Source organism: Rhopalosiphum padi, chromosome 4, assembly GCF_020882245.1.
Source record: "Rhopalosiphum padi isolate XX-2018 chromosome 4, ASM2088224v1, whole genome shotgun sequence".
NCBI lineage: Eukaryota > Metazoa > Arthropoda > Insecta > Hemiptera > Aphididae > Rhopalosiphum > Rhopalosiphum padi.
The window spans coordinates 42438717-42463125 of record NC_083600.1 but is presented as its reverse complement, the minus strand read 5'-3'; the positions used below and the strand labels follow the sequence as shown (position 1 = coordinate 42463125).

The following is a 24409-nucleotide window of genomic DNA, read 5'->3' as shown; positions in this document are numbered from 1 at the left end:
TCATAACAGATGTATATAATAATTGATAAATAGGTATTTAAATACTATTTATTTTTTTGTGACAACTAACATAATATCATATTGATCAAAACAATTACGGGAAAAATGTCTATAGTTAATATAATTATAAATACTTCCAATTTTAATATTTTACATTTACTTAATGCAGTTCTTTTTTTAAATTCTAACGAACTTGAAATTTTCATACGTCTTTTTAGCTGCGTATAAATCAAAAACTTTATACACAGAATATATAATTATAAAAAATAATTAATATTGTCTTTTACTAATATTTAGAGGGAGGCGCATCTTGAAGATTATATTTACACTATATTTGTACCTAAATCGATGAGGCAAGCGAGAAAAAATAAATATTTTTACAGCAGTACTTACCTCAAAATTGTAATTGCGGAACTGGATAGGAATCCAATTCATATACACACACACACACACACACACACACACACACACACACTATATATATAATCAAAGTTATTAATTTATTCTTGTTTTTCAATTAACCCTTAAAATATATTTAATTATTATTACAAAAACTAGGCTGACCTTCTACAAATTAATATTCAGCTGTTATTCTTCATTAGTCTTCCGATATGTATTATGCATTATATATTATTATAATATTATTGTGTCAATTGTATTTGTGGAAGACGATCACCGTGGTGGCCTAACCAATGAACCATAAAACAGTCGATAAAACAATCACCAATAATTGAAAGAATAATACTTGAATGTAAAATAAAACCCATCATAATACACAATATTCACGTTTTTTATAACATATTATAGTAATATATAAGATTATGTTCATGAATACGTAATGTATACATATATATGAATACTATTTCGACCTTATAGTTTATTTTTCATATTTGTTTAAAATATGGCGCGCGTACCACTAGTAATACCAACGCCAAAGATCGCAAGATAGCAGAAAATAAATTTGTTTTTTTTTTTATTTATTGATGTTTGTGGTTGATTTAATATAATTTTATTTTCGTGTAAATTATTATTAATTATTGTAATCCCAAATCACAAAAAGTACAAAATTAAGCCGTAATTGTTACACGGCCATAGATAATTTAGAACCATCAATTTTTAATACATTTTTACTCTGTTATCATTTTGATACAAAAATAAATTATATCATTTAGATCAGTTCTATATTTTTTAATCATTAGTTGTGTGTGACCGATCTGTAATAAACACGAGTGATACGCCATATAAAAAATTTGATAACTATTAAAATGTAAGTAAATGTAATTCCAAATTCTTTGGATGTTCAAACACATTTAAAAAATGATTTTACGTTTAAATTATTTGTATATGTTGTATTTAATTATTTTATATAACTCATAATATAAATTACAACTGATGCCATAAATAGGTACATATACTGTTTACCACAATACATATTATGTATATTATATAAGCATTATGTATTTATTATCTTACTTATATTGGTATATTTTAATAAAATAAAGGTATTTCTAAACAAATTTGCAAATTTTATATTATTAAAATACGAACCTTTGTTATAGCTAGAATATAATAGGATAAATAAAATGTCTCTTATCTCTACATTCATTCAAAGTCACTATTTTTTTTTCCTTAAATAATTAAGTCTAAACATTTTCCAATCGTCCATGAAAAAAATTTCAATTCATTTTTAAAGCCATCAATAATTATTATAATATATTACTAAACATTTACAACAGAAGTTATTCCGAAAGTTTAAAATATAGGTTTTTTAATGTAGGTAATCTATAATATCCAGAAAATGAAAATTTTTATTTTGCAGTCATATTTAGAGAATAAAATCATAACAAAACCACATTAATACATCGAACAAAGAAAAATGTATATAAATTGTATATTTTGATTAAACATTTTTATTGTCGGTTAAAAATATGTAAAGACTTATCGACGTCTACGCCGTCCCCATCTAAGTGGTTGTCCTACTGGCCTATTACCCTTTGATGGCACTTCCGTATCCGGGAAAAACGAACTGAACGGCGATCGAATCACATGTCTGCCGTTACCACTCAACTGATTCCATGGTCTCCAATGTGTCAAAAACGACAGTGCTCGTTTTCTGTTTTCTGTAAAATAATTTACATTTGTTGACTTAATTAATTAATTGCATTTTTTGTGCATAATTTTTTTTTATATTAATACGACACAACAGCCATTGATTTTGTCATCACGATATTACGAGTATATTAATAAACATTATTTTACTATTAAAATAAATAATGATGCATTATACTTAATATTAATATTATAATATGCATATGCTCCTAAATAACTAATGTAATACCAACAATTAGACATTATAACTATCAAGAATCCATAGGTTAATCATGTAAAATATTTTATATTTTATTTAGCATATTGTAATACACGTATTATGTCCTTTATTGTACTATTTAGAATTTTAATGTTATAGTTTTAAGTACCTAGTAGATTATATTCTTTATAGTTAACAATTAATGTTACAATTTAAAAAAAAAAAATTCATAAATAATAAATAAATTATAATATTAAATATGCGAATAAAACAATGTTATAAGAAAATTTAAAATTTAAAAAAAAATCATTGTAGGGCCGTGTTTGTCACAAGTTGATCTACTTGTAATTTAAGATACAATAGGCATAATTTGCAATATTAATATATTTCACAGTAGATACTCGAAACTTTAAAGCGTAATACAAAATAAAAATTCGTACAATGCATCGATAAAAGAAAGACACCATTTTAAAACGAATACTTTTCCCAACCTGCTCAGAATCTAAAAATACTTCTTTCAAAAGAAAAGCATTGAAAAGAGAGTTAAGATTAAAAACGGTTATGGCGTGGGAAAAAAAGAAAGTGCTTATAGAAGTATAACTGTACATATTATATAAACGATTTGAATAAGTCTTAAAAATTGCATAAAACATTAAATGTACACAGTATGAAATTATTATAATTTATTTATATTTAATATTATAATTCTATGATAAACGTATACATTATATTATATTACGAGTATAAGGTTATGCCGGTGAAAGAGAATAAGTATATTTTCGGGGTTTTTTTTTTTTTTTAATTCTTTTTTTTTCCATTATAAAATAAGATGTAGCTAAAGCAGATGATAAAAAGAAATATCAGTAAATGTATTAGTTTTATTTTTTTAAGTTTTAAAATAAAAAAACGAATAATCCGATGTTGCATAAAGATGTATTCATCTTCAAAAATAAAATAGTAAATATTTTTACTATTTGTGGAATTTGTTTTTACTTAGGTTCTAGATTATACAAAAATTGATTTTTTTATTGTATTTATTTATTTATTATATTATGCTTGCGTAACACATTCCATATTATGTTTAGTATCCTGTATAACTTTTATATGGTTAAATTAATAATAATACAGCATATTTTTGAATAATATTATGCTAAATATGCGTGTAATTTAAAAATATATGATATATTAATATAATAGGTACCTACTTGTTTGTAATAATAAATAAATAAAGATAACCCTCTAACAACTAAAAGGTAAATTATGATTATTTAAGTTAAATTTCTTATGGTTCTAAAAAACTTTAAACTATACAAAGCATTTCTTGTAGTTCACAAAAGGGTCTCCGGAACAGAATGCTCAATATCTCAGTGATTATTGGCATGAATTTAGATATTTTATAGATGTATGGCAAATAGTGATCATCACCACATTTTTATTTTGTTATCTGTGTATTAAAAATGTCTTTCGAATGATCCTAACGATTGACAAAAAATGCGGAAACTGACCTTTATTAGACGATTTGTGTGATTTTTCTGACAAAACGACGCAGTTTAAGTTAAATTTTATTTTTATGTATGGACATAGACGGATGACAGCTATGATTAAAAATAACGAGTTTACGAGTTAGTCTATCCCTTTTTAATTGGGAGGTCTCAAACTCAATTTGAAAAACATTTATGTATTTTGAGTAATTCAAAGTTCAGGGTTTTAATTTTATAATATAGTCAGCAGTTGGTTTACATTAGAAATTATTGACGCTTAATTAATTCTGTACCCTAAACACACCGGGAAAATCTTTCACGTCTCTATTGAAGATAGACGGGAATTAATTCTAGGTCATTGATCACATCCTAAATTTTTCGGCTATGGAATTAACCATTTTTTTTTTCAATATATTAGCCCAAGTAATTCAAAATGGTTTTTTAGGAGAACAATTTTTATTTTTATGTAATTGAGGAAATGATGAAATATTTTAAGTTTAAGGAATTAAGTGATGTAATAGGTACTATAATTATTGTACTATGCATTTATAATATTAAGCTTATACTTGTAGTACCTATTCTAATTATTTTTGTTTATTAGTATTTTTATTATTAATATTTATAATATTATGATATACCTATATATATTTATAAAATATTGGTGCTTTAGAAGTTCAATACATTGCCCCATAGTTGTGATTCCAAAGATTACCGTGTACGCCGATGTCTTCGGTAGTTCGGTATAAAATTAATTAAAATATTATATTATGTACTTACACATAATTTATAGTTAATAATACTTATGATTGGTAGACGTTGTTTTAAAAACTTGTTAATTAATTACCAAATATTCAAATTAAATTCGATATACTAAATTAAACATGTCGACTCAAAATTCTAGAGAAAAAACAATAACGTGTACGTGCGTTGTACAGTTAGGCTACTATTGTTTTTAGCCTAATATATAAGATTTTGATCGAATTTTGAATGAAAATGTATGAATAATCACGTACGAGATGCTTGGAGAATAATTTTTGACGAAACTTATTGCAGAATATTATCTTTCGGGCAAGTATTAAAAATTTAAAATACTATAATTATAATTATATAATAATTAATAGTAATCCTCACCATTTTTAAATATATTCGCCGGGTATTCTAATTCTTCATCTTCATCTTCTTGAGGAGATCTCCATGTACCAAAACCTCTTCCACTATTATCCAACCATCTTAGCAAGTCATTGCCAGTTTCGTCGTATGAACCCTTTTCGGCTGCTATTAAAGTGGTTACTAACACCAGTAATAACACCCATTGTAATGCCATAGTGGTTAATGCCTTTGGGCCAAACCACTACACCAATTCTGAAAAATAAAATTGATTAAAATTGTTTTTTTTAAATAATTAAAGAACATTAACTAAAAAATATACTAAAATATGCATAGCTTATTTGGCTTTATTTATTTTTATTTGAATAATATAATAAAAATGTTATCAGGGATTCAGTCTATATAATATTATTAGTTTTTCAATATGGACATTAGAATAAAAGTAAACAAAGAAAATAAAAATAAATAATTTAATATTGGTCATTTGCAGATTGTACCAATCAATCATCTTTGAACATAATATTTAGTCGTTATTTTATGAGAAAATTATAAATAGTATATTATAGTATAAACAAAGCTATTTTTTAACAATATTATTCAAATATTATTTATAATTTTTTTTTTGTATTCCCTGCTTTTTGGTTCCTAACTTAAAAGTAAGTAATCCATTTATTATAGGTATTTAAAAGAAGTGGACATAGAATATCGCTCTGTTATACGCCTATACCGTAGGTACGCGTCGAGTGAGTCACTTTAATTTATGTATTACATTTAAATTTATATCTTTGCATACGAAAAACGATTCTTGGCAGACACGGTTTGTCAATCTATATTAAGTATATATTTTTATGATAATGCAATCAAATTTATTAATTTGAACTATTAGTATTACGATAAATTGATTAAATTTTTGATAAAAACTTTTCATATATTATAAATTATAATACAGTATATTTATATAATTTTTTATTCTTGTTATTAATTTTTGATCCAAAAAAGAATCATGCAAGTACCTTTATTAATTAATTTTTTTGAATGGCTATAATAAAAACTCATAAAGAACCTTCTATTAAATTTTCAAACTTCATAACCTAGAAAAGGAAAGAAAAACTTTAAACAAAACAAAAATTATACCATAATCATATAAAAAATGTAAATTTAAAAATTTCTAATATCTACGAAAATTAAATATTTTAAGTTAAACAATAAACGGATTTTGCGTAAAAATTCCTATTCTGCATTAATTGTTTTTTTTCATTTTTCCCTTTTGCTTTTGATAATTACTCTTAATTTTTTACTTTTGATCCCCAAAAGTACCTATTAAATTCATTTTCCCGTCAGAAAGGACTTTCATGTAAAAATCAAAGCATTTTCACTACTATGAATGTACGAAATACAATTATTATTTATATAAACTATTGCGGCGTAAAAATATTACCAAGTCGTTAAGTAGTGATATGTACACAAATATAACTTAGAGTAAATTATGCAGTTGTAAATTTGAATTTCAAATCGATAGTAAATGTATATTTTATGAAATATAAATCAGTCAACACAAACTATTCAAAATTCTATTCAAGTATAACAATCATTGTACCATATTTAAATCATAGTTATTGTGATAAAAATAAATCATACCATTGTTGTTACTTTGAGTTACGTACCTAGTTAGATCAAAAAACTGAAGAAAATATGGTTATGACTATCACATTAGATATTTCGATATTTAAAAATTATTTAAAGTCATCGAATGATTCGAATGAAACTAAAAGAAGCATATTTATTAATATTACAAACATAAATAATATTTTTATTTGTATAAATAGTATAATAAATATGAAAAATATATTATTAATGTTGAATAGAGGTTCTAAATAGTTCAATTTGTATAGTGTTATTTTTATTTTCATGGTGGAAACAATATGGTCCGTGCAAAATGTAAATTTATTATTACTATAACAATAATTATAACTTTAATAAATATTTAAAAAACAAGTATGCCATGATTAAATATAAATAAGCAGTGTTGATAGCATACAATTAAAAATATAATCCTAATCTTTATTATGTCAAGATGTATTTAAAATAATTTTTTTTGTTGAAAATTAAATTCTAAGTTTATTTTATAATACTCAACAACATAATATTCAAGTATTACACCTGAAATATAAGCATATTTAAAATTCTATAAAGTGAATCCGAAATATAATGTACTGATTTTCGTTAAAATTATTATAATTTAAAATATATTATATTATTAATATTTTAAACAACGTTTTAAGCTTGTTTAGTACAGAATTAAATATCTATAACCAATATTCAATGCAACAATACAATTACAATAATAAATAAATGTTTCTCTTATAGATGTATACATTAATACAATACAATACTCCATAATCGTCTAACTTTTTTTAACTTGAATATTTTTCTAATTTAATTATGTTTAAAATTGTTTTTAAACGAATGGTTTAGTTACTCGTAGAAATATAAAATTGTCTTTTAACAAATATTTCACTTCTTTGAGTGTAAAATAATATGAGAATGTGCTGATCCAATCATTCTGTAAAAATAAATTAGAAGTAAGTTTATATTCTTTCCGAAACTTTACATTTTATTGTTATTTGTGTTTGAGACTGAAATAAATAACACATCAACATAATATTTTTTCAGAAATCAAAATCTTAAAATGAATTCATATATTTACCTATTCTAATACAAAGTTTTATTTAAACTACTTTTATTAAACTTTGATGATTTTTTTTATAGTTATATTGCCGAATAATGAATAATAATTTGAAAAAAACTCATGTATAAGTAATTATTAATAACTTTAATAAAAATAATAATAATATAATAAAAAAAATACTAGATTTATTATACCCAAATGTGTTAGAAATAAAATTGTTATTGTTATAAGCATATAACATGTATCCATCATAGAGTTGTCGACCAAAAATATATTTAAGTTTTTTTTTATCAAAACAATAATAATTATCATAACCACAATAATATAGGGCAAAACAATTCACCATTGAAAGACTAAAGTCATTAAATGATGTCGAAAATGTTATAGGTTTTATTTTTAAGTATGCATTATTTTAATTATTGTTTTAAATCGTTTTTATCTATTTTTATTTAATATTCTACTCAACTTATTATTTTAATAAAACTTTAAAAAACAAACTATTTATTAATTATTTGAATAATTAATGCTTTAAGCAGACGAATTTATGTTAGTAGAACACTATAACAATATTTAGACTTGACTTGGGTGAATGTTGTAAACTTTAACATTTATAAAAATAAAATTCTAAGCAATGCTAGTCTATTACTTAAATTAAAAAAAAATATTTCATCTAAAGTAATAAAATGCTTGTATATATATGATATAGGTAGTAAATGTGTGTTAAAATTTCAATCTATTTAGATGACAGATGTACTGAATGAATCTGTTAAGGTATTTATTTACTGTCCAAACAAATGTTAACCAGTAAAAAGCTTTATGAAACCTCTCGCTTTACTTATAAGATCTAATAGATTAATTTGAAATTAAATCACTACAAGTAAAAAAAAAAAACTTAAGATAAATTCAACAATAGAAAAATAAGAGATCAAGAAAAAATGGAGACATTGAATTTAGTAATAATAGTGAAAACCAGTCTAAAGTTACTGTGAATACACACACGTACATATAGTTTTATTCTCTACCTGTGCACTTTATTTCATTGTATTTTTGTACATAAAATGATTGAACATCGTTTAATATAACTGTTGTATTATATTATGTATATAATGTATATATATTATTTTGAGATTAACTTAAGTTACTTTTGCAAACAAATTTTTAACAACGTAAAGTTTATATTTATAATCTTAAAGAGCTTATTGTTAATAAATGTTTAATACCTATATACATTTTTATGTCTGTTTACAGATATGAAAACTGAGAAAGAATTTTTTTACAAAGAACTATAATAATGAACTACTTGCCAATAAAATAATCCCCCCCACTCAATAACATACTTGTATAATGACTTTTGCATGAACAATATAGTTCCAGGGATTCGTCGGTTTCTTATATTTTTCATAACATTAACGAACAAAGGAAGATAACAAGTTTTATATGAGTTGTTTGGCCGTTCTACCGTTATGAACAGTGGACTGTTTATAAGAGAGAACAGTTATAATTTAAATTAATTGTTATGTGAATGATGGAAAATACATATTTTTAAAATGTCTCTAAAATGAAATAGGAAAATAGAAAACTTGAACAAGTTATTGTTATTGACCTTTATTCAATAAGTATAAAAATTAAATTATATAATATGTGTTTAATAAATCAAAGTGGGTGACGTGTTACATTCATTTATCAAATTCCAAAGCTTAGTATTGATATACTGTTCTGTAAATACTTAAACTTCAACCTTTGGAAATGTATATACTGTCACAAAATATATATTAAAACTCACTGTGTACTAAACTACCAATTGTATATAGGACTTAAGCTTCTTTATACATATTATTTCTATTTGTATTAATTAATTATCTTATACAATTTCAGCTTTAAATAATTATTACGAACACATATTTTTATTTTTTACCGAATTTCTAGATAATAGTTTACATGAAGTAAATTTTTAAAGAGTTAATGATTTGATTTACGTTAATTTTAAAATGCTATTTCAACGTAGGTAACTTCTAATGTAAGGACAAATTTAATATTATACATTAATATTACGTCGTGATTACTAAAAATATTACACACCAATAATACAAGTAAGCAATAATAATAAAAAAAAGGATTTCATAAAATAACAATGTAAGTGACACCAGATTCGTTTATAATCATCAATAAAATAACCATTAATCACAATTAAAATATTAACATATTATAGTAAATTAGTTTATTTTTTATTACTGGTACCTTCCTATGTATATTTTATAATCACAAATATGAATAGAATATACTATAATTATGTATTCAATATTTAAATCAATCCTCTATACTAATATACTATATAGTATATTTCATCCAGTAAGTATTTATACAAACAATTTCAAAATATTGAAGACTGGGACATTAATATTATTATAACTTATAAATGTGTATCGTATTAGATTTAAACTTTGAAATATTAATTAATTGGTGGAGCTTAAAGAGTTAAAGGTAATACAAATTATAAAAAATGTATCGTAGAACAACATAACATACAACGATAAACATTTATTCATACATAAAAATGTATAATCTCAAAGTATTTTTAAGTTGCAAATTAATACAAAACTTTTAGCCGGAGCAACCTTTAAGGGTCAGTATTGTTGAAAAACTATGGAGAAATTTCAAAATTACATCTCAATATATCACCATCTGTGTTCAATCACTCATCAATAAAAGAGTTACATAAAACTTTCAGACTCTTTTTGGTTACCACATAAAATTTTTCTATATAATCCAAAAATGACAGTTGAAAATTGCGAACTATTTAACTAAAAAATCAAAACTCAAACTTAAATGGATTACCTATTTAAGCTAATGAAATAATAAGTAAATCAAGTTTATACGAACATTTTATTTATTACCTTAGAAAATAAATAAAAATACACATAACTATACACACCTAATAAGCATTATTTAAATTAAATCTAATAGTTCGTTTTTCATTAATAATTTAGGTAATGCCATTATTTTAAGAATCACTTTATAGTTTATTTCGTAGTTATGTATATTGAATTTAATCTTTAAACTATGAATTTGAAATTTATTTGTTATTTATATGTAAGAAATTAAAATCATATTCAAGCTTTATTTATCTATTCTAAATAATAATATGAAACTTGATCTTACTCGTACATTGTTTTGATTATTCTAAATTGTTGTCTATGGTAAGTTCTAATTATTTTCTAATCTCTAAGATATCGATTGTAAAGAAAACAAAGATATCAATATCAATGATATTGAATACGATCAAAATTTAATATCATTTTACAATTAACTATAATAATAATGTATAAATGTGAATATGGAGATAATAGACATTGTCTCTAAACATAAGTTGAATGTAAAGAAAGTGTATAATATTATAATATATTATACAGCTAATTTCAAATTATATAAATTATAAATAATAATGATATTGTTTTAAAAAGATAGGTTTATTTAATTATAGGAAAACATGATTCTTGCTTTTCGAAGTACCATTATGGTATTATGTGCACCTATAACAAATCTTCGATTCCTTACACTATTATAATTAATTATAATTATAAGTTTGTTGGCTTGAGTACAAACATCAAACAATATTATGTTCAACTTGTAATTAATCTCTTTTGCGACATACAAGAGGTTATATTTCAAATGACCCAAAGTTTTTAGAACACGCAAAAATGTTCTTTTTTTCTATTTGTTTATAGATAAATGGTCTTTTGAAAAATTAAAATGTGTTTAAACTTTTTTTATTTAGAATAGTAAGTAATATAATAAATATAAAAGTGTATTATAAATTCAAAATTTTGAATTAATGTTTTATAATATTAGAAGATATAAATTCAATCAAAAATAAAATAATAATTTTCCTTCATTATCACTTTTATGTATAAAAGAAGACGTCTAACTATGATATATTAAAATCCAACTTAATAATCTGTTCACAATATTAAGTTTTCACTTTTTATTTTTCATTCATGAACACAATACATATTAACGGTTTAAATATTTTAAGAATCGCTAAACATTTAAACTTCTTGATAATTATTTTAAAAATTGGATTAAGTTAACAAAAATCATAATATGAATTCATATGTTATGTTATCGATAGGACAAGATAAACTAAGTACTTTACTATATTCGTATTAGATTCTTTTTGACATATGAACGAGATAAATTCAATTGACATTTATTAATATATTAATTCTTAATGTATCTATTATCCGATTATAATGTATTATAGTTTTTGTTAGGTTAGAACAAATGCTTTAAAACTAATTATAATAATATTAGTTTTCCATACTAAAATAATCAGTAAAAGTTAAAATTACCGTGTACTTTCGTTTTAATTTTTAAATAAGTTATGACTGTTGTGTGTATTTTTATATTTAATATGATTTTACATAGATACATCGGCACTCATAACTCACTTAAAAATTGAAATATCACAAAATAAATAGAACGAAAGACCACAGATAATGTTAATAATATGTTAATTCCCTCTGATATTCAATCTAACATTATACCAAATTAGTTCATCTGAACTCACATTTGATATGTTTTACGTTTTTAAAACGGAGACAACACGTCATGCAGGTATGGTGTTTTCTTAATAACAAAATTATTGTTGAATAAATAAAAAAATAAGTATATATTTAATTACATTAATTATGTACAATATTTAAGTATATGTGGTGTATATGATATTGTTTTGCTATATAGTATCCTGTGAGGATTTACTCATTTCAGTTTTGAGAAGCCGGCCGGTTAGTTCGCGCCAGCTGTACTAGCATATAGGTCACATGTTTGATACAATGATACCACTATCGTATTAAATAATTCACAGTTTATTAGAAATTAGAAAAAATATTAAAAATCAGGAGATTAATGAAATTAAAATGTTGAAATGTCAATATTTTCAGAAACATGAACTCTACGAAATGACCATCTTCAATTTTTTTTTAAATAATTAAATAAAAAATTAATTTTTAACTTGTATACCAAACCATTAAAATAAATTAAAACATAAAATATTTGTAGTTCTTGTCCCTATAAATCTTTTAAAAAACCAGAATTATGATATCTTCATTATTTCAGGAGATATCACAATGGCCAATGGGTAACGGGACACCTTGTATACAAAAAACATTTTATACATATATATATATATATAATTATATAAAATTACTGTAATTTTCAAAATTTTCTTGAATGTGTAATGAGTACTATAAACAATCAAAACTATACAAATTAATTTTTCCTTTCGATCTGAAATCATTAGATAATACCTACTATATAGGTAGATACTATAAAGAAACAACAATTAATTTTACAGTCAAAAGTTTTACAATCTCAAACAAATGCTTCTTTCTATGTTTCAAATAAACGTAATTCTCACTCTAAGTAAAACAAGTTGTAAAATTAGTCTGAAGTAAACAATACCTCAAAATAAAATTCAACTAAAATACTCTTGAAATCTTATCATTAAAATGTACAGCAAATCATAACGAAAATGTTCTAATATTATTCTATTATTACACCACAATTTTATCTTGAGGGAACATTACTTACGTTTTCTATTAAACTCGTAACATTTTCTCGAATAATGATCGAGTTCATGAATCAAAATAATATTATAACGTTATTTGTTATTTCAAATAACTTATTTGTTAGTCACTACTTAAAAATTACTTATTCAGTATCTAGTTAGTACACAGTACACACTGCAGCACAGATATTTTGTGTACCTATGTCCTATTCAACAATCTGACATAAATAAATAAAATTTGGGTCTATTGGATATTTTCTGGTATGTATTTGATTAATAAATGATACACAAAATATATACAAGAATTAGAGTTAAAAATTCTACACATGAATCATGCATAGCTAAGAATATAATATTTATTAGTTAGGTGCAAAATAATATAATATATTAACATGTAGGTATAATGTGTTATCGTATTGTAATTAAATAACTATTTGAGTTTTAAGGAAAGTTGGGAAAATTTGTATCCAAATAATTATTCTAATAATAAATCATTTGGAAAGTATTCAAAAATGTTTTAAAATAATTTGAATATTTTTTATTAGTATTTAAAAATTTATTGACGACTATTGTATTCAGGTTATTTAAATAATTCGAGTACATTATTAACCGAATAATTATAAAAAATGTATTTAAATTTTTGTTTGTTTTTGTTTTTATTAGAAATGTATACAATCTATAAACATATTATATTCTCTGCAATAACCATACGAAATTGATGAATGGGGGTAATAGTTATAGCAGACCTGGGGGAAGAATCCATCTAGTAATGGGGCTTCGCGGCAGTGGAGAGTTAAATGAAACAATATTCGAATACAATTTTATTTTTGATGATTTTTTTAATAAAAATATATTCGAATTATAATAATTAATTATAATACCTTACTCTACTCAAGTAGATATGCAGTTTTTATTACTAAGATTTCTACATTTTTTTTTTATTGACACAAAATAAATATTAAGTTATCCAAGTCTTCCTTCAAAGTATAATTATAAATTGCGTTATTTATCTCTCTTAATTTGTAATCAAGAATATATCCACATAAATATAAGCCTGAGAAAAGTATCGTTATACATATTTCTTTTAAATTGTTAATGAGTAGTATGAATTATCTAATATAAGTACCTACACAATAATATAATATAATATAATAGGTATGTAATAATTATTTATATATACAACATAAGTAATTATTTTTAGACTTTAATACAGTGTTATTAATAATTTGTTATAAGGCTAAAAAGGATAAAGATAATTCTCGTTTAAGCCTTCGCCCCAATTGCACAGTCATAAAAAATGTTGAAAGTGAAAAAATCAGTTTTAACGTTTCCACTTAATACCAAGTATAAGATGGTTCCTAAGACAACTTATCTACAGCAACTATCTGTAATCTATACCATAGCCCATAGGTAGTTATAATCTACTAATAAACGTATTATGCATTTAATTGTAAAAATAATTTATATAAATTAAAATTAAAAAAAACTTTTCAACAATACGTTATAATTGTTTATACTGAGTTTCAACTCGCTATGTTACTTTAATGCAAATAAAATAGTTTATTATATTATTGTTACACAGACTCACTGGTATTTTATCTATACATTTTATAAATATTATTTATTTATATTTATATATATATTTTTATCTTTATATTTAAATTTTTTAATTTAGGTAATATTTAACTTCTAAAAATAGAATCTGGTTTAAATACACAAACCATTGAGAAATCATTAAGTACTTACAATATTACTTACAATATTTATATATATAATCTAGAAAACAAATGAATCGGGAAATTTTACTTTTATTAGTCAGCCCTTTAAAAGATCATTATTAAAAACAATTTCATAAATCGTCCCAAGGCTTTTAATTTATAAACGCCATTATTAATCCATGTTTCTAACAAAATATTTACAAATTTATATTGTATTTAACTACAAAAATATTTGGAACAAAAGTTTTTTTGTAAACAGACTATAACGGAATTACAATTGCCAACTTCTAGATGTTTACTTCATAAAATAATACACAGAATACGTTATGAGTTTTTTGCCTCTAGAACTAGTAGTCTAGCACTAAATTCTATTTATTATTTTTATAATGTCTATATAAAAATAATATTTTATAACGAAATTTCCAGGGAAAATATTTTATTAGTTTAATTGTGTCTATGACTGAAATACAATAAACGTTTTATTTTTTTATTTACCTTTTTTTTTTAAAAAAAAAGAATATCAGAATTCTCAAGTGTTTTTATTATTTTTAGTAGGACTTATAAACTATATAAAGTATGCATAAAATAATATAGCAATAAGTTTTCTATGATTAATGCGGTTTATGTAAAGTCTGAAAATTATTAATATTGTATAATTAAATTAAAATAACAATTAATACTGATAAAACTTTAATTACAAAACAAAATATTTCTAAATCAAAATATTTGATATGCACCTGCAATATTATAATTATTCTATCAAATATCGATAAATAGTAATGTATTAATAAAGTTTTATAATACAGTGATGCATATATCAAATATCGTTTGAATAAAAAAAGATTAGGTTTTATTTAGAAAACAATTCACATGTGACTAATTATTCCTGACCATAGGACAATGACCATGGAAAATTCAAATATAATTTAACATGACTATTTCAACAACAATACATTTTTCGAATCATATAGGTAAACTAATGTATAGGTATGTGTATAATAATATGAGTATATTATACGGTTATAGGTTCATGGATACATTTAATCCACAATTATTAATCACCTTCTTTTGTCAAATGTCATTTGATAATGAAATTCTAATGTATTTTCGAAAACATGTTTAATTAACCTCGATTTGAAAAATCACCTGGGCCGCTTGCATTTCAGTGTAATAAATTATTAGGTACCTATTAAAAAATAAAAAACGATCACCGCAGTTATTTATTTAAATCGAATTTAATTTTTTTCTCATTTTAGTGTATCAAATTAGTTGGTTTATTGGGTAGATATTATACTGAAGTCTAATACCTTAACATTGAAAATACACATGTATATAAGATAGTTGTCAAACTCAATAGAAATTTAAAGTTAAGAAAAAAATTACAATATAAACAATATAATATTAATATTAAACTACTGCTTTATATTGTCAATATATATTATAGTATAATATTTCGGGTGTTGTAATTTAACACGATACCTTTGGAGAATTTAATTTCAAGTGTCAAACCTAAAGGAAGAAATTTATCTTTCGTTATTCAATGTCATTTCTTATTACTATTTGTATACACAATAATCAATTTTCTGATAGTTCAAATGTATATCAATTTAAAAATACCATATCATACGTTGGTGCTGTATTAAAATTTATTTCTACTCATTGTGACAATATACTTTCGGAATATCTTAAATTTAACGACTAAGCATAATCATGGAAATTGGTTCTTAGAAATGTATACCTAAAATATTATATTAAGCATATTTTTAGTGTTATAGCAGCATCATATAACAATTATCTAAATTTAAATAGGTGTTAATTATTAATCATTAAATGTATGAAATAAATGTTAAATTTGGGTATTATACTAGAATAATTAAATGTATTCTATTAAATACCTCTAATCTCTATGTTTAATCCTTGATGTTGTATAATAAATGTTAGAGTTCCAAAGTTATCATAATAAATATAAATAATGATTTTATTCTATAAACTATTAATTCTTATCAATTAAATGTTGTATTTATCACTTAAAGTCAGGTTTGAATAATAGTAGATGGGTAGAAGATATTTGATTATTAGTTATGATATTTTCTATAAAATAATATCTATAACTACGAGTAATAAAAACTTTAATATATGTTATGATGATAATCATTTTAGATTCTGAGCGCAGTAATTTTACAATTATATGTATTGTTATTTTTTTTTTTGTGTGTGTGTGTATGTCTATATTTAAGATAAGTAGCCGATAAAATGCTTCAATTTTCAACTTTAAGGGTGGTTTTGGATGGAAAATTTAATCCAGTTTGTGTTTTATAAAGTTCAAAATAAAAGAATTCAAGTACTTATTTATAATCGTGAAACAAACAAAATATTAAGGGAAAACAGAAATGTTTACGATAAATCAGTTTTTGATTAAATTGATTTCTTTATTTTGTTATAATTCAAAAAATAAATACAACCATAATTTTCAACAAGTTATATTATTAATTCAATACATGATATAATTTTCAAAATATGTGGCTCTTTAAACTAAGTAAAACTTTTCTTTTTAAAAATTAAACATAGATAAGATTTTTTATATTATTTAGCCACAGTTTTTTTATGTGCATTTGAAATTCAAATTTAGACAAAATTACCTTTTTAAATGTTAAATTTAATGATGTTAAATATATATTATTATAATAATTAAATACTAATAATATAATAAATACAATATTTAAAAAAAAAAATTAGGGAAAACATTATATCTACCATAATACTGAATTAAATGATTTAATAATAGCCAGGTAGGTAAAAAGTAAAAACACATAATATCATGAAATATATACTTTGTGATATAAGCTGACGGACTGTCTCTGCTCAGAATCGTTTTTCGTATACAATGATTGAATGATGTATCATTAAATTCAAATTTAATACACCGATAACAGTGACCCCTACTGGCTACTCGACACCTAATGTTTAGCAGAGTGATACTCACTTTTCTACCTTTTTAAGTTGTTAAGACGTTAAGTATTCCAACCAATAATTATAAATAAATTCTTAAAAATTCAGCTATCTCAACATTTTGTTTTAAATAAAAACTTTTTTTTAAGTAATTTTTTTATAGCTACCTTTAAAACTGTATTTTTTTATATTATCACTTTATAAAATGAAAAATGTAAAATATAATAAATAGAATATTAAAAAGAAATAAATAACAACAAACAATAATATTAAACATATAATTAATTCAAGTTTTATGATTGAGAAACTTTTATTATTTATAAATATAACTCGAGTAAAATAATTTTTGTTAATTAGCAACAAGCCGCAAAAACAAAACATATATTATAATAATAACATTTAATTTAAATAAGAGCAATTAAATACATATACACAATACATAGCTGACTGTTATACTAAATGTTTAGCTAATTAATAACATGATAATCGTCCTATATATTTTAGTACATGAGTATTGTTTAGAAAATTTTTTTAAGTATATACTATAATGATAATTATGTGTTACTAAATACAGAAAGTCAATAAACAACAATGCATAATAATAATTCATGAATAAAATAATTATGTATTTGATACTTATTTTATCGAAAATAAAATCACGTACAAAAATAATACTCTACCTAGGTACTTAAAAAGATTAATTTAAAATTATCTTACAGGAAAAATAGAAAGTTCAAAAAGTCTGTTTAAGTATACTCATGTAGACAGCAATAATTTCTCTATAAAACATTTTGTTTAATACCTATCTACTATACCTATATGATTTTGCCTTTAAACGTAATATAAAAACTGTTATAACTTATAATATATCATTCTAAACAATAGCGAATACAACTTGATCCCCATCTTTTATCGGCCTTTTAAACGTGTTACACTATCTTGGGAATGTACACTAATAAAAATATAGTAACAGTAAAAAGATTGCCAATAAAACACATAACCTTATTATTTACCGAAACTGGCCAAAGACTTTTGTATGTAACATAATCATAAAACAAAATAATAAAATTCAACCAAAAAGAAAATAAACGTTCGTGAAGGTCAATATTTAAAATACTTGTTTGCTAAACAATATGTTTTGTATAAACGGTTGTCCCTGAATCATTTAGGTCGATATTGTATGTTTTTTTTATAACATTTAATTATAAAACTAGGTAAAAGAAAATAGATACTTTTTAAATTAAGTTTTTTTGGAGGGTATAGGAGAAGGTTTTATGCAAATATTTGTTATATATATATATCTATAGTTATACCTATTAATAAAGTTTAGTTAATTGTATAGCTTATAGTTATATAATAATTATTTAATAGTTAAATATTAACTATGAAGGATAAATCAATAAATTATAGTAATTGTTTTAAACATTTTTAAAATTAATAATTAAATATAATATAACATAATAGATTGTTAAAATAAATGTATCAAAAATATTAAATACATTATATTATGTAATATATTTTATTTAAACTGCATTTTTTTTTTACATACTTCTATCTTATTCAATTACTATAGTTTTATTAATAGTTTCATTATTATTATTAAAATAATATAGTATAATATCTAACAAATCACAATATATCTTAATAGTCAATCTATAATGGACAGATAAATTGTCATATAATGTAAGTCACTCAGAAAGTTTAATAAAACCCAGAAAATATATGTATATTATTATAATATACATGCATTAGCCAATAGTATATACTATTCGTGTAAAAATTTGATATTAATACAAGTGAATAGAAAAAAAATCCTAAAACGACAAACGTACACGAACGTATCAAAAAAAGCCATAAAGTGAACACGACTCACGAGCGAGATTCAACTACAAACTCACTATAATAGTTTATGATAGAGAAATGCGGCTTACTGTATGTAGTGAAAATGTTTTAGCTCCTTTTATAATATCCCACATAGAGTTGTCAAGACTTAAATGAGGTTTAACCATCACTTCGAAACTGTTTAGGGGCTGATTCCGAGATAAAAATGTATGGTAAATCTACTGGAAACAATTTAATCGATACAGAAAATATTGAGTATTTGTTCTAAGGAATACTAAATATATTTGATAATCTAAAATATGTTATAAAAACCATTATTAAGTATCAGAAAAAAATGCAAAACAATACCACGACAAATATACATTAAAACAGTAATACTGTGCAGTTCATATGATGTTATATAAAGAAAAAATAGATTCGTTGAACAACGTTACTTCAATGTTACTTCAACATAATTTAATCTAAAAAAATGTGCATTTAATAAAAGAATTAAAAATGACTAAGTATTTTTAAAAATATAACTTTATTTTTAAAATTATCACTCAAACTTTTAATTTTAATTTGTTTCAAACTTTTAAAATAATAATTAATTTTAGATTTAGATTATATTATTGACAATAATGAAAAATTAATAATGTTGATACTACGAAATACAATTTCCATGTAATTTCCGTTGTCTATGTATTAATTAATTTGAATTTTGAACACATTCAGGAATGGATTTCAAATGTAATGTAATATATTTAGGTAAGTATATACGAGTACACTGTATACTCATATACTAAACACTTGTATATACTGTATAATATACATATAGTTTTATCTGTTACTTTGATAATATGTCATATGATAGTTAATATAATGTGTATAGTTATTATAATACATTATACAATCAGTATTATAAAAGAGCAACCAAAATAAATTAAAAGTTGATAGTTATTTAATATTTTAAACTTAAGATGAGTAATTAATTACATATCTAAAACAATATCTGTACAGTCAGAACTATATAAATTGAATAAATTATATTAATATATTAACACTAAATACCTATATAAGTTACAAGTTTTATTTTGATTAATTATAATTAGGCATATTATAAATATGAAATATTGTGGGAATTAATGTAAGCAACATTATAAAACTGATAAATAAGGTATTGTTTAAACTGCTTTATTTAAAGTAAATATACTTACTACTTCAACAATTTGATAAAAATTACAAAAATTATTAACAAACATGTGATTAATAGCATTTAAATATTTATTATTTATTGTATTTATTCAAATAATCGCCTTGGCAGTTGTTTAAATAATATTATACCTTGATAAATTTTCGAATATAGAATTTATAAAAATAATTTATAAGTATTTTTGATTTATTATTATTTTACTACCTAATAGGTATACTATATGCATTTTCAAGCTGTAAATGCTTTTAATTGTCTTTATATATATATTATATTGTACTTATAGCTTATATACTTTATATTAAAAGTATAAATGTGACTGCAAAACTGATTGAAAAAAAAACTAACGTTTTATAAGAAACAGAATGTCCAAATATAATAAAAACAAATTATATAGGTTTGTGTTTTAAAAATGATTGCCAACATTTCTTTCCAAACTAAATTCGCACTTTTTTACAACAAATTATAAACTAATCTTAATAAGCGACTAAAGCGTAAATAAGGCAAGTAAAGTAGTTATTATGGATAAACTAGTATCGCATAGTGTCCGATTTAAACTTGCATAGGAATACTTTTCATTTTCCAAACGCTATTAGGTATGTAATAATTTAAAAAAAGGTTAAATAATTCCTAATGTTTTAATTTAATCATACACCTATAAAATAGTAAGATTTTATTCCTACGAAAATAAATTACATATAATTATGTAAATTTGTATTATTTTTTTTAATAAATATAATGGTCAAAATTTTAATTTTAAAGACAAATAGGTACGAATATAATATAGCTAAGGTCCCTAACCTAGGGACACAGTGTTGGTTTTTTTACGTCTCTCGTTATGATAATCTTAGCGTAAGCAAATGTTATATAATTATTATAATATATTTAAAATCAATGATAATAAAACAATACTTTTACTCAAAAAACAATTCTAAGAGAAGCACAATACACTTGGTATATTATTATAATATTTTTTGAAAAATGTTCGAAAAAATTATTTTTGTAAACTAAAAATAAACTTGAAAATATTAAAAGCTTAATTTAAAATCTGAATAATTTTTGATTTCTAAAGTATAATGTATAAACATAAAAATATCTAACCATACGTAAAATTAAAAAAAAAAACAAAAAAATCTCAGAATTATTGAATAATAATTTATAATATAATAATTAATCCTGAACGTTTTATTTCTGTTAACAATTTTATATCGTTTTTAAATTACTATCGTAATCAAAGTACTTAAATAAAGTATTATTTAGCATTTATTTTGTCTATTTTCACATTTTAGAGCAGTAAAAATACTTCAATATATATATATTTTTTTAATCTATATAAGTACTACTAGTACTAGCTACATAAAATTTAGTATTCAGTATTGTAAAATGTGTTTAATATTGTAAAAATATTTAGTAATTATTAAGCTCTTTGGTATTATTTTGTTATTATCATAATTTTTTGTACTTAAATTTTTATTTTTAAATTTGTTGCAATTTAATGAAATCCATATATGTGAATAATAAACAATAAGATAGTATCTATTAAAAAAATAAATATATTTTAAGGGATAAAGAAAGCTCTCACTAAAGAAACCTTAATATGAGTTATTATTTTTTAAATATGTTTAAATTATATTAATATTAATTAATAATTTATTGATAAATATTTGAATGGATAGGTTATATTATCTTTTTTACGTATAAATAAAAAATTTTACAGTTATTTTTATATTTATTTGTGAATAATAATATTATAAAGTATGTAAATACTTTTAACAATTACTATTATAAAATTTGAAATATTGTTAATAATCTTTTTGTTATTTTTTTTTTTTTTTTACTAACAATTATTATAAAATATTTAGTACAAGCCGATAAAACAAAATAAAATGTACTTACGTCTTTTTCAATAACAGTTTTAGTCTGTATGTAAGTACACAACAAAGCTCCGGTCAGTTTGATTTTGACGACTGGCTTCTGTGTGTCTGCGGAAAAGCTCTTAAAGCCCGAGTATCCCACCTGTTGAAGACACGCCTCCAGTGAAAAACTACACACCCCCGTAGCTGTCATTAGCTTTCCACCCCTATAATACTATCGCTGGCACTACTACCACCACACCAAGTTGATGATGTATCATATAAATAATATACAAACAAAATTAGAGAGACTATGAATATTTCTTTGTAAAAAAAAGAAACTTGAGTATGTATTTCCATAGCAAGTTAATCAAAATTATAGTATAAGCTATAAGTAAAGGGGATATAGTATTCGATTATGTTTATTTTGTGTATGCACATTATTTACCAGCAATAAAAGACATGTATGGTACCTACCTATATAATTACATTTTAGACTTCTATTTAGGTTTTATTATAAAAAAAATAATTTTAGGGTTCATAATAATCATACTATTGTCGAATTTGAAAAATGTACAGATTTTTTATGTACTGCGTACTATTATAACTAGTAAAAACTTATATTTATTACAAAATTAGTCTCAAAAGTTAAATAAAGACACGAGTTCTATACCGAGGGTTTCAATTAATAAATAGCTAACTTAAATCTAAATAATTCGTTTTATACTCTAAAAAGCCAAATCAGTAGTTAGTATGTTAATGTCTAAAAATGATTATGGTGGTCTATAGAGATAGTAGTGATCATTTTTAAAATCAACTATATAATAGTTATTTATATAATAATATAGGTACTATATTTATTAACTAACAAATTATTTATGCAGATATTTTATACAATATTGAAGGGGGGCATTATGAGATATTGGAATTATTAATAAAATTTAAACCACATCGAGTAAAAATACAAAAATAATTTAATATTATAATATATAAATATATTATGGTATTAGATTTTGAGGGGAGCAATAAATATATTGGTTATGAATGTACCTCTATTTTTTTTATGAATAGTCACTTCTTCAGAGAAAAAAAAATGTTGCGATCTTTACTATCAACAATAGCTTATTAGTTTCTATTGATTTTGAAAGCAGATTAGATCTAATTGGTACTTTAGATGATAAACAATTCCACATAATTTTTTTAGTAATAGGGAAAATTAAAAAAAAAAAAATACATCAAAACTAGAATATTATATTAAGCAGTATCAATTTTCACCAAAATTGATTTTGTTATCTATTAGTAGTTAATTAACTCCTAAATTTAATAAACAAAGATACTATTGACATTTTTATAACATATTTATATTATATAAATATTTTTAGACATAATTTAGACTTTTTTAGATTTGTTTTCAATAAATGTTGATAAAAAATACCATGCTTTGTACAAAAACCTTAATATGTAATACAAGGTTTCTAATGAATTGAGCTTACTAAAATCAAAAAAAAAAAAGTTTAGCATACAATAAAATTAATTTTTAATGAGGTTTGAAGTCTAAATTTTGACAACATTGAATATTCGAATATATTATCGATTTTTGCTATTTTTTTATTATAAAAAGATATTAATCATATACACTCAAAACATTCTACTTAACTCGAATTATCTTTTTCTATACACAATAAAATGTTTTAAATATTCAGACTA

General features: G+C 22.4%; 1 protein-coding gene across 1 annotated transcript; it reads right to left on the bottom strand.

The window, feature by feature from the left end:
• Positions 1-1790: 1790 nt before the first annotated feature.
• On the bottom strand, positions 1791-22900 carry LOC132929269 (uncharacterized). The gene is made up of 3 exons (XM_060994510.1): positions 22746-22900; positions 4921-5151; positions 1791-2120 (listed from the first exon to the last, which is right to left on the bottom strand). Exons 2-3 carry the CDS (start codon positions 5111-5113, stop codon positions 1939-1941), a joined length of 375 nt encoding a protein of 124 aa, XP_060850493.1. The 5' UTR covers positions 5114-5151; positions 22746-22900; the 3' UTR covers positions 1791-1938.
• Between the last annotated feature and the right edge of the window lie 1509 nt (positions 22901-24409).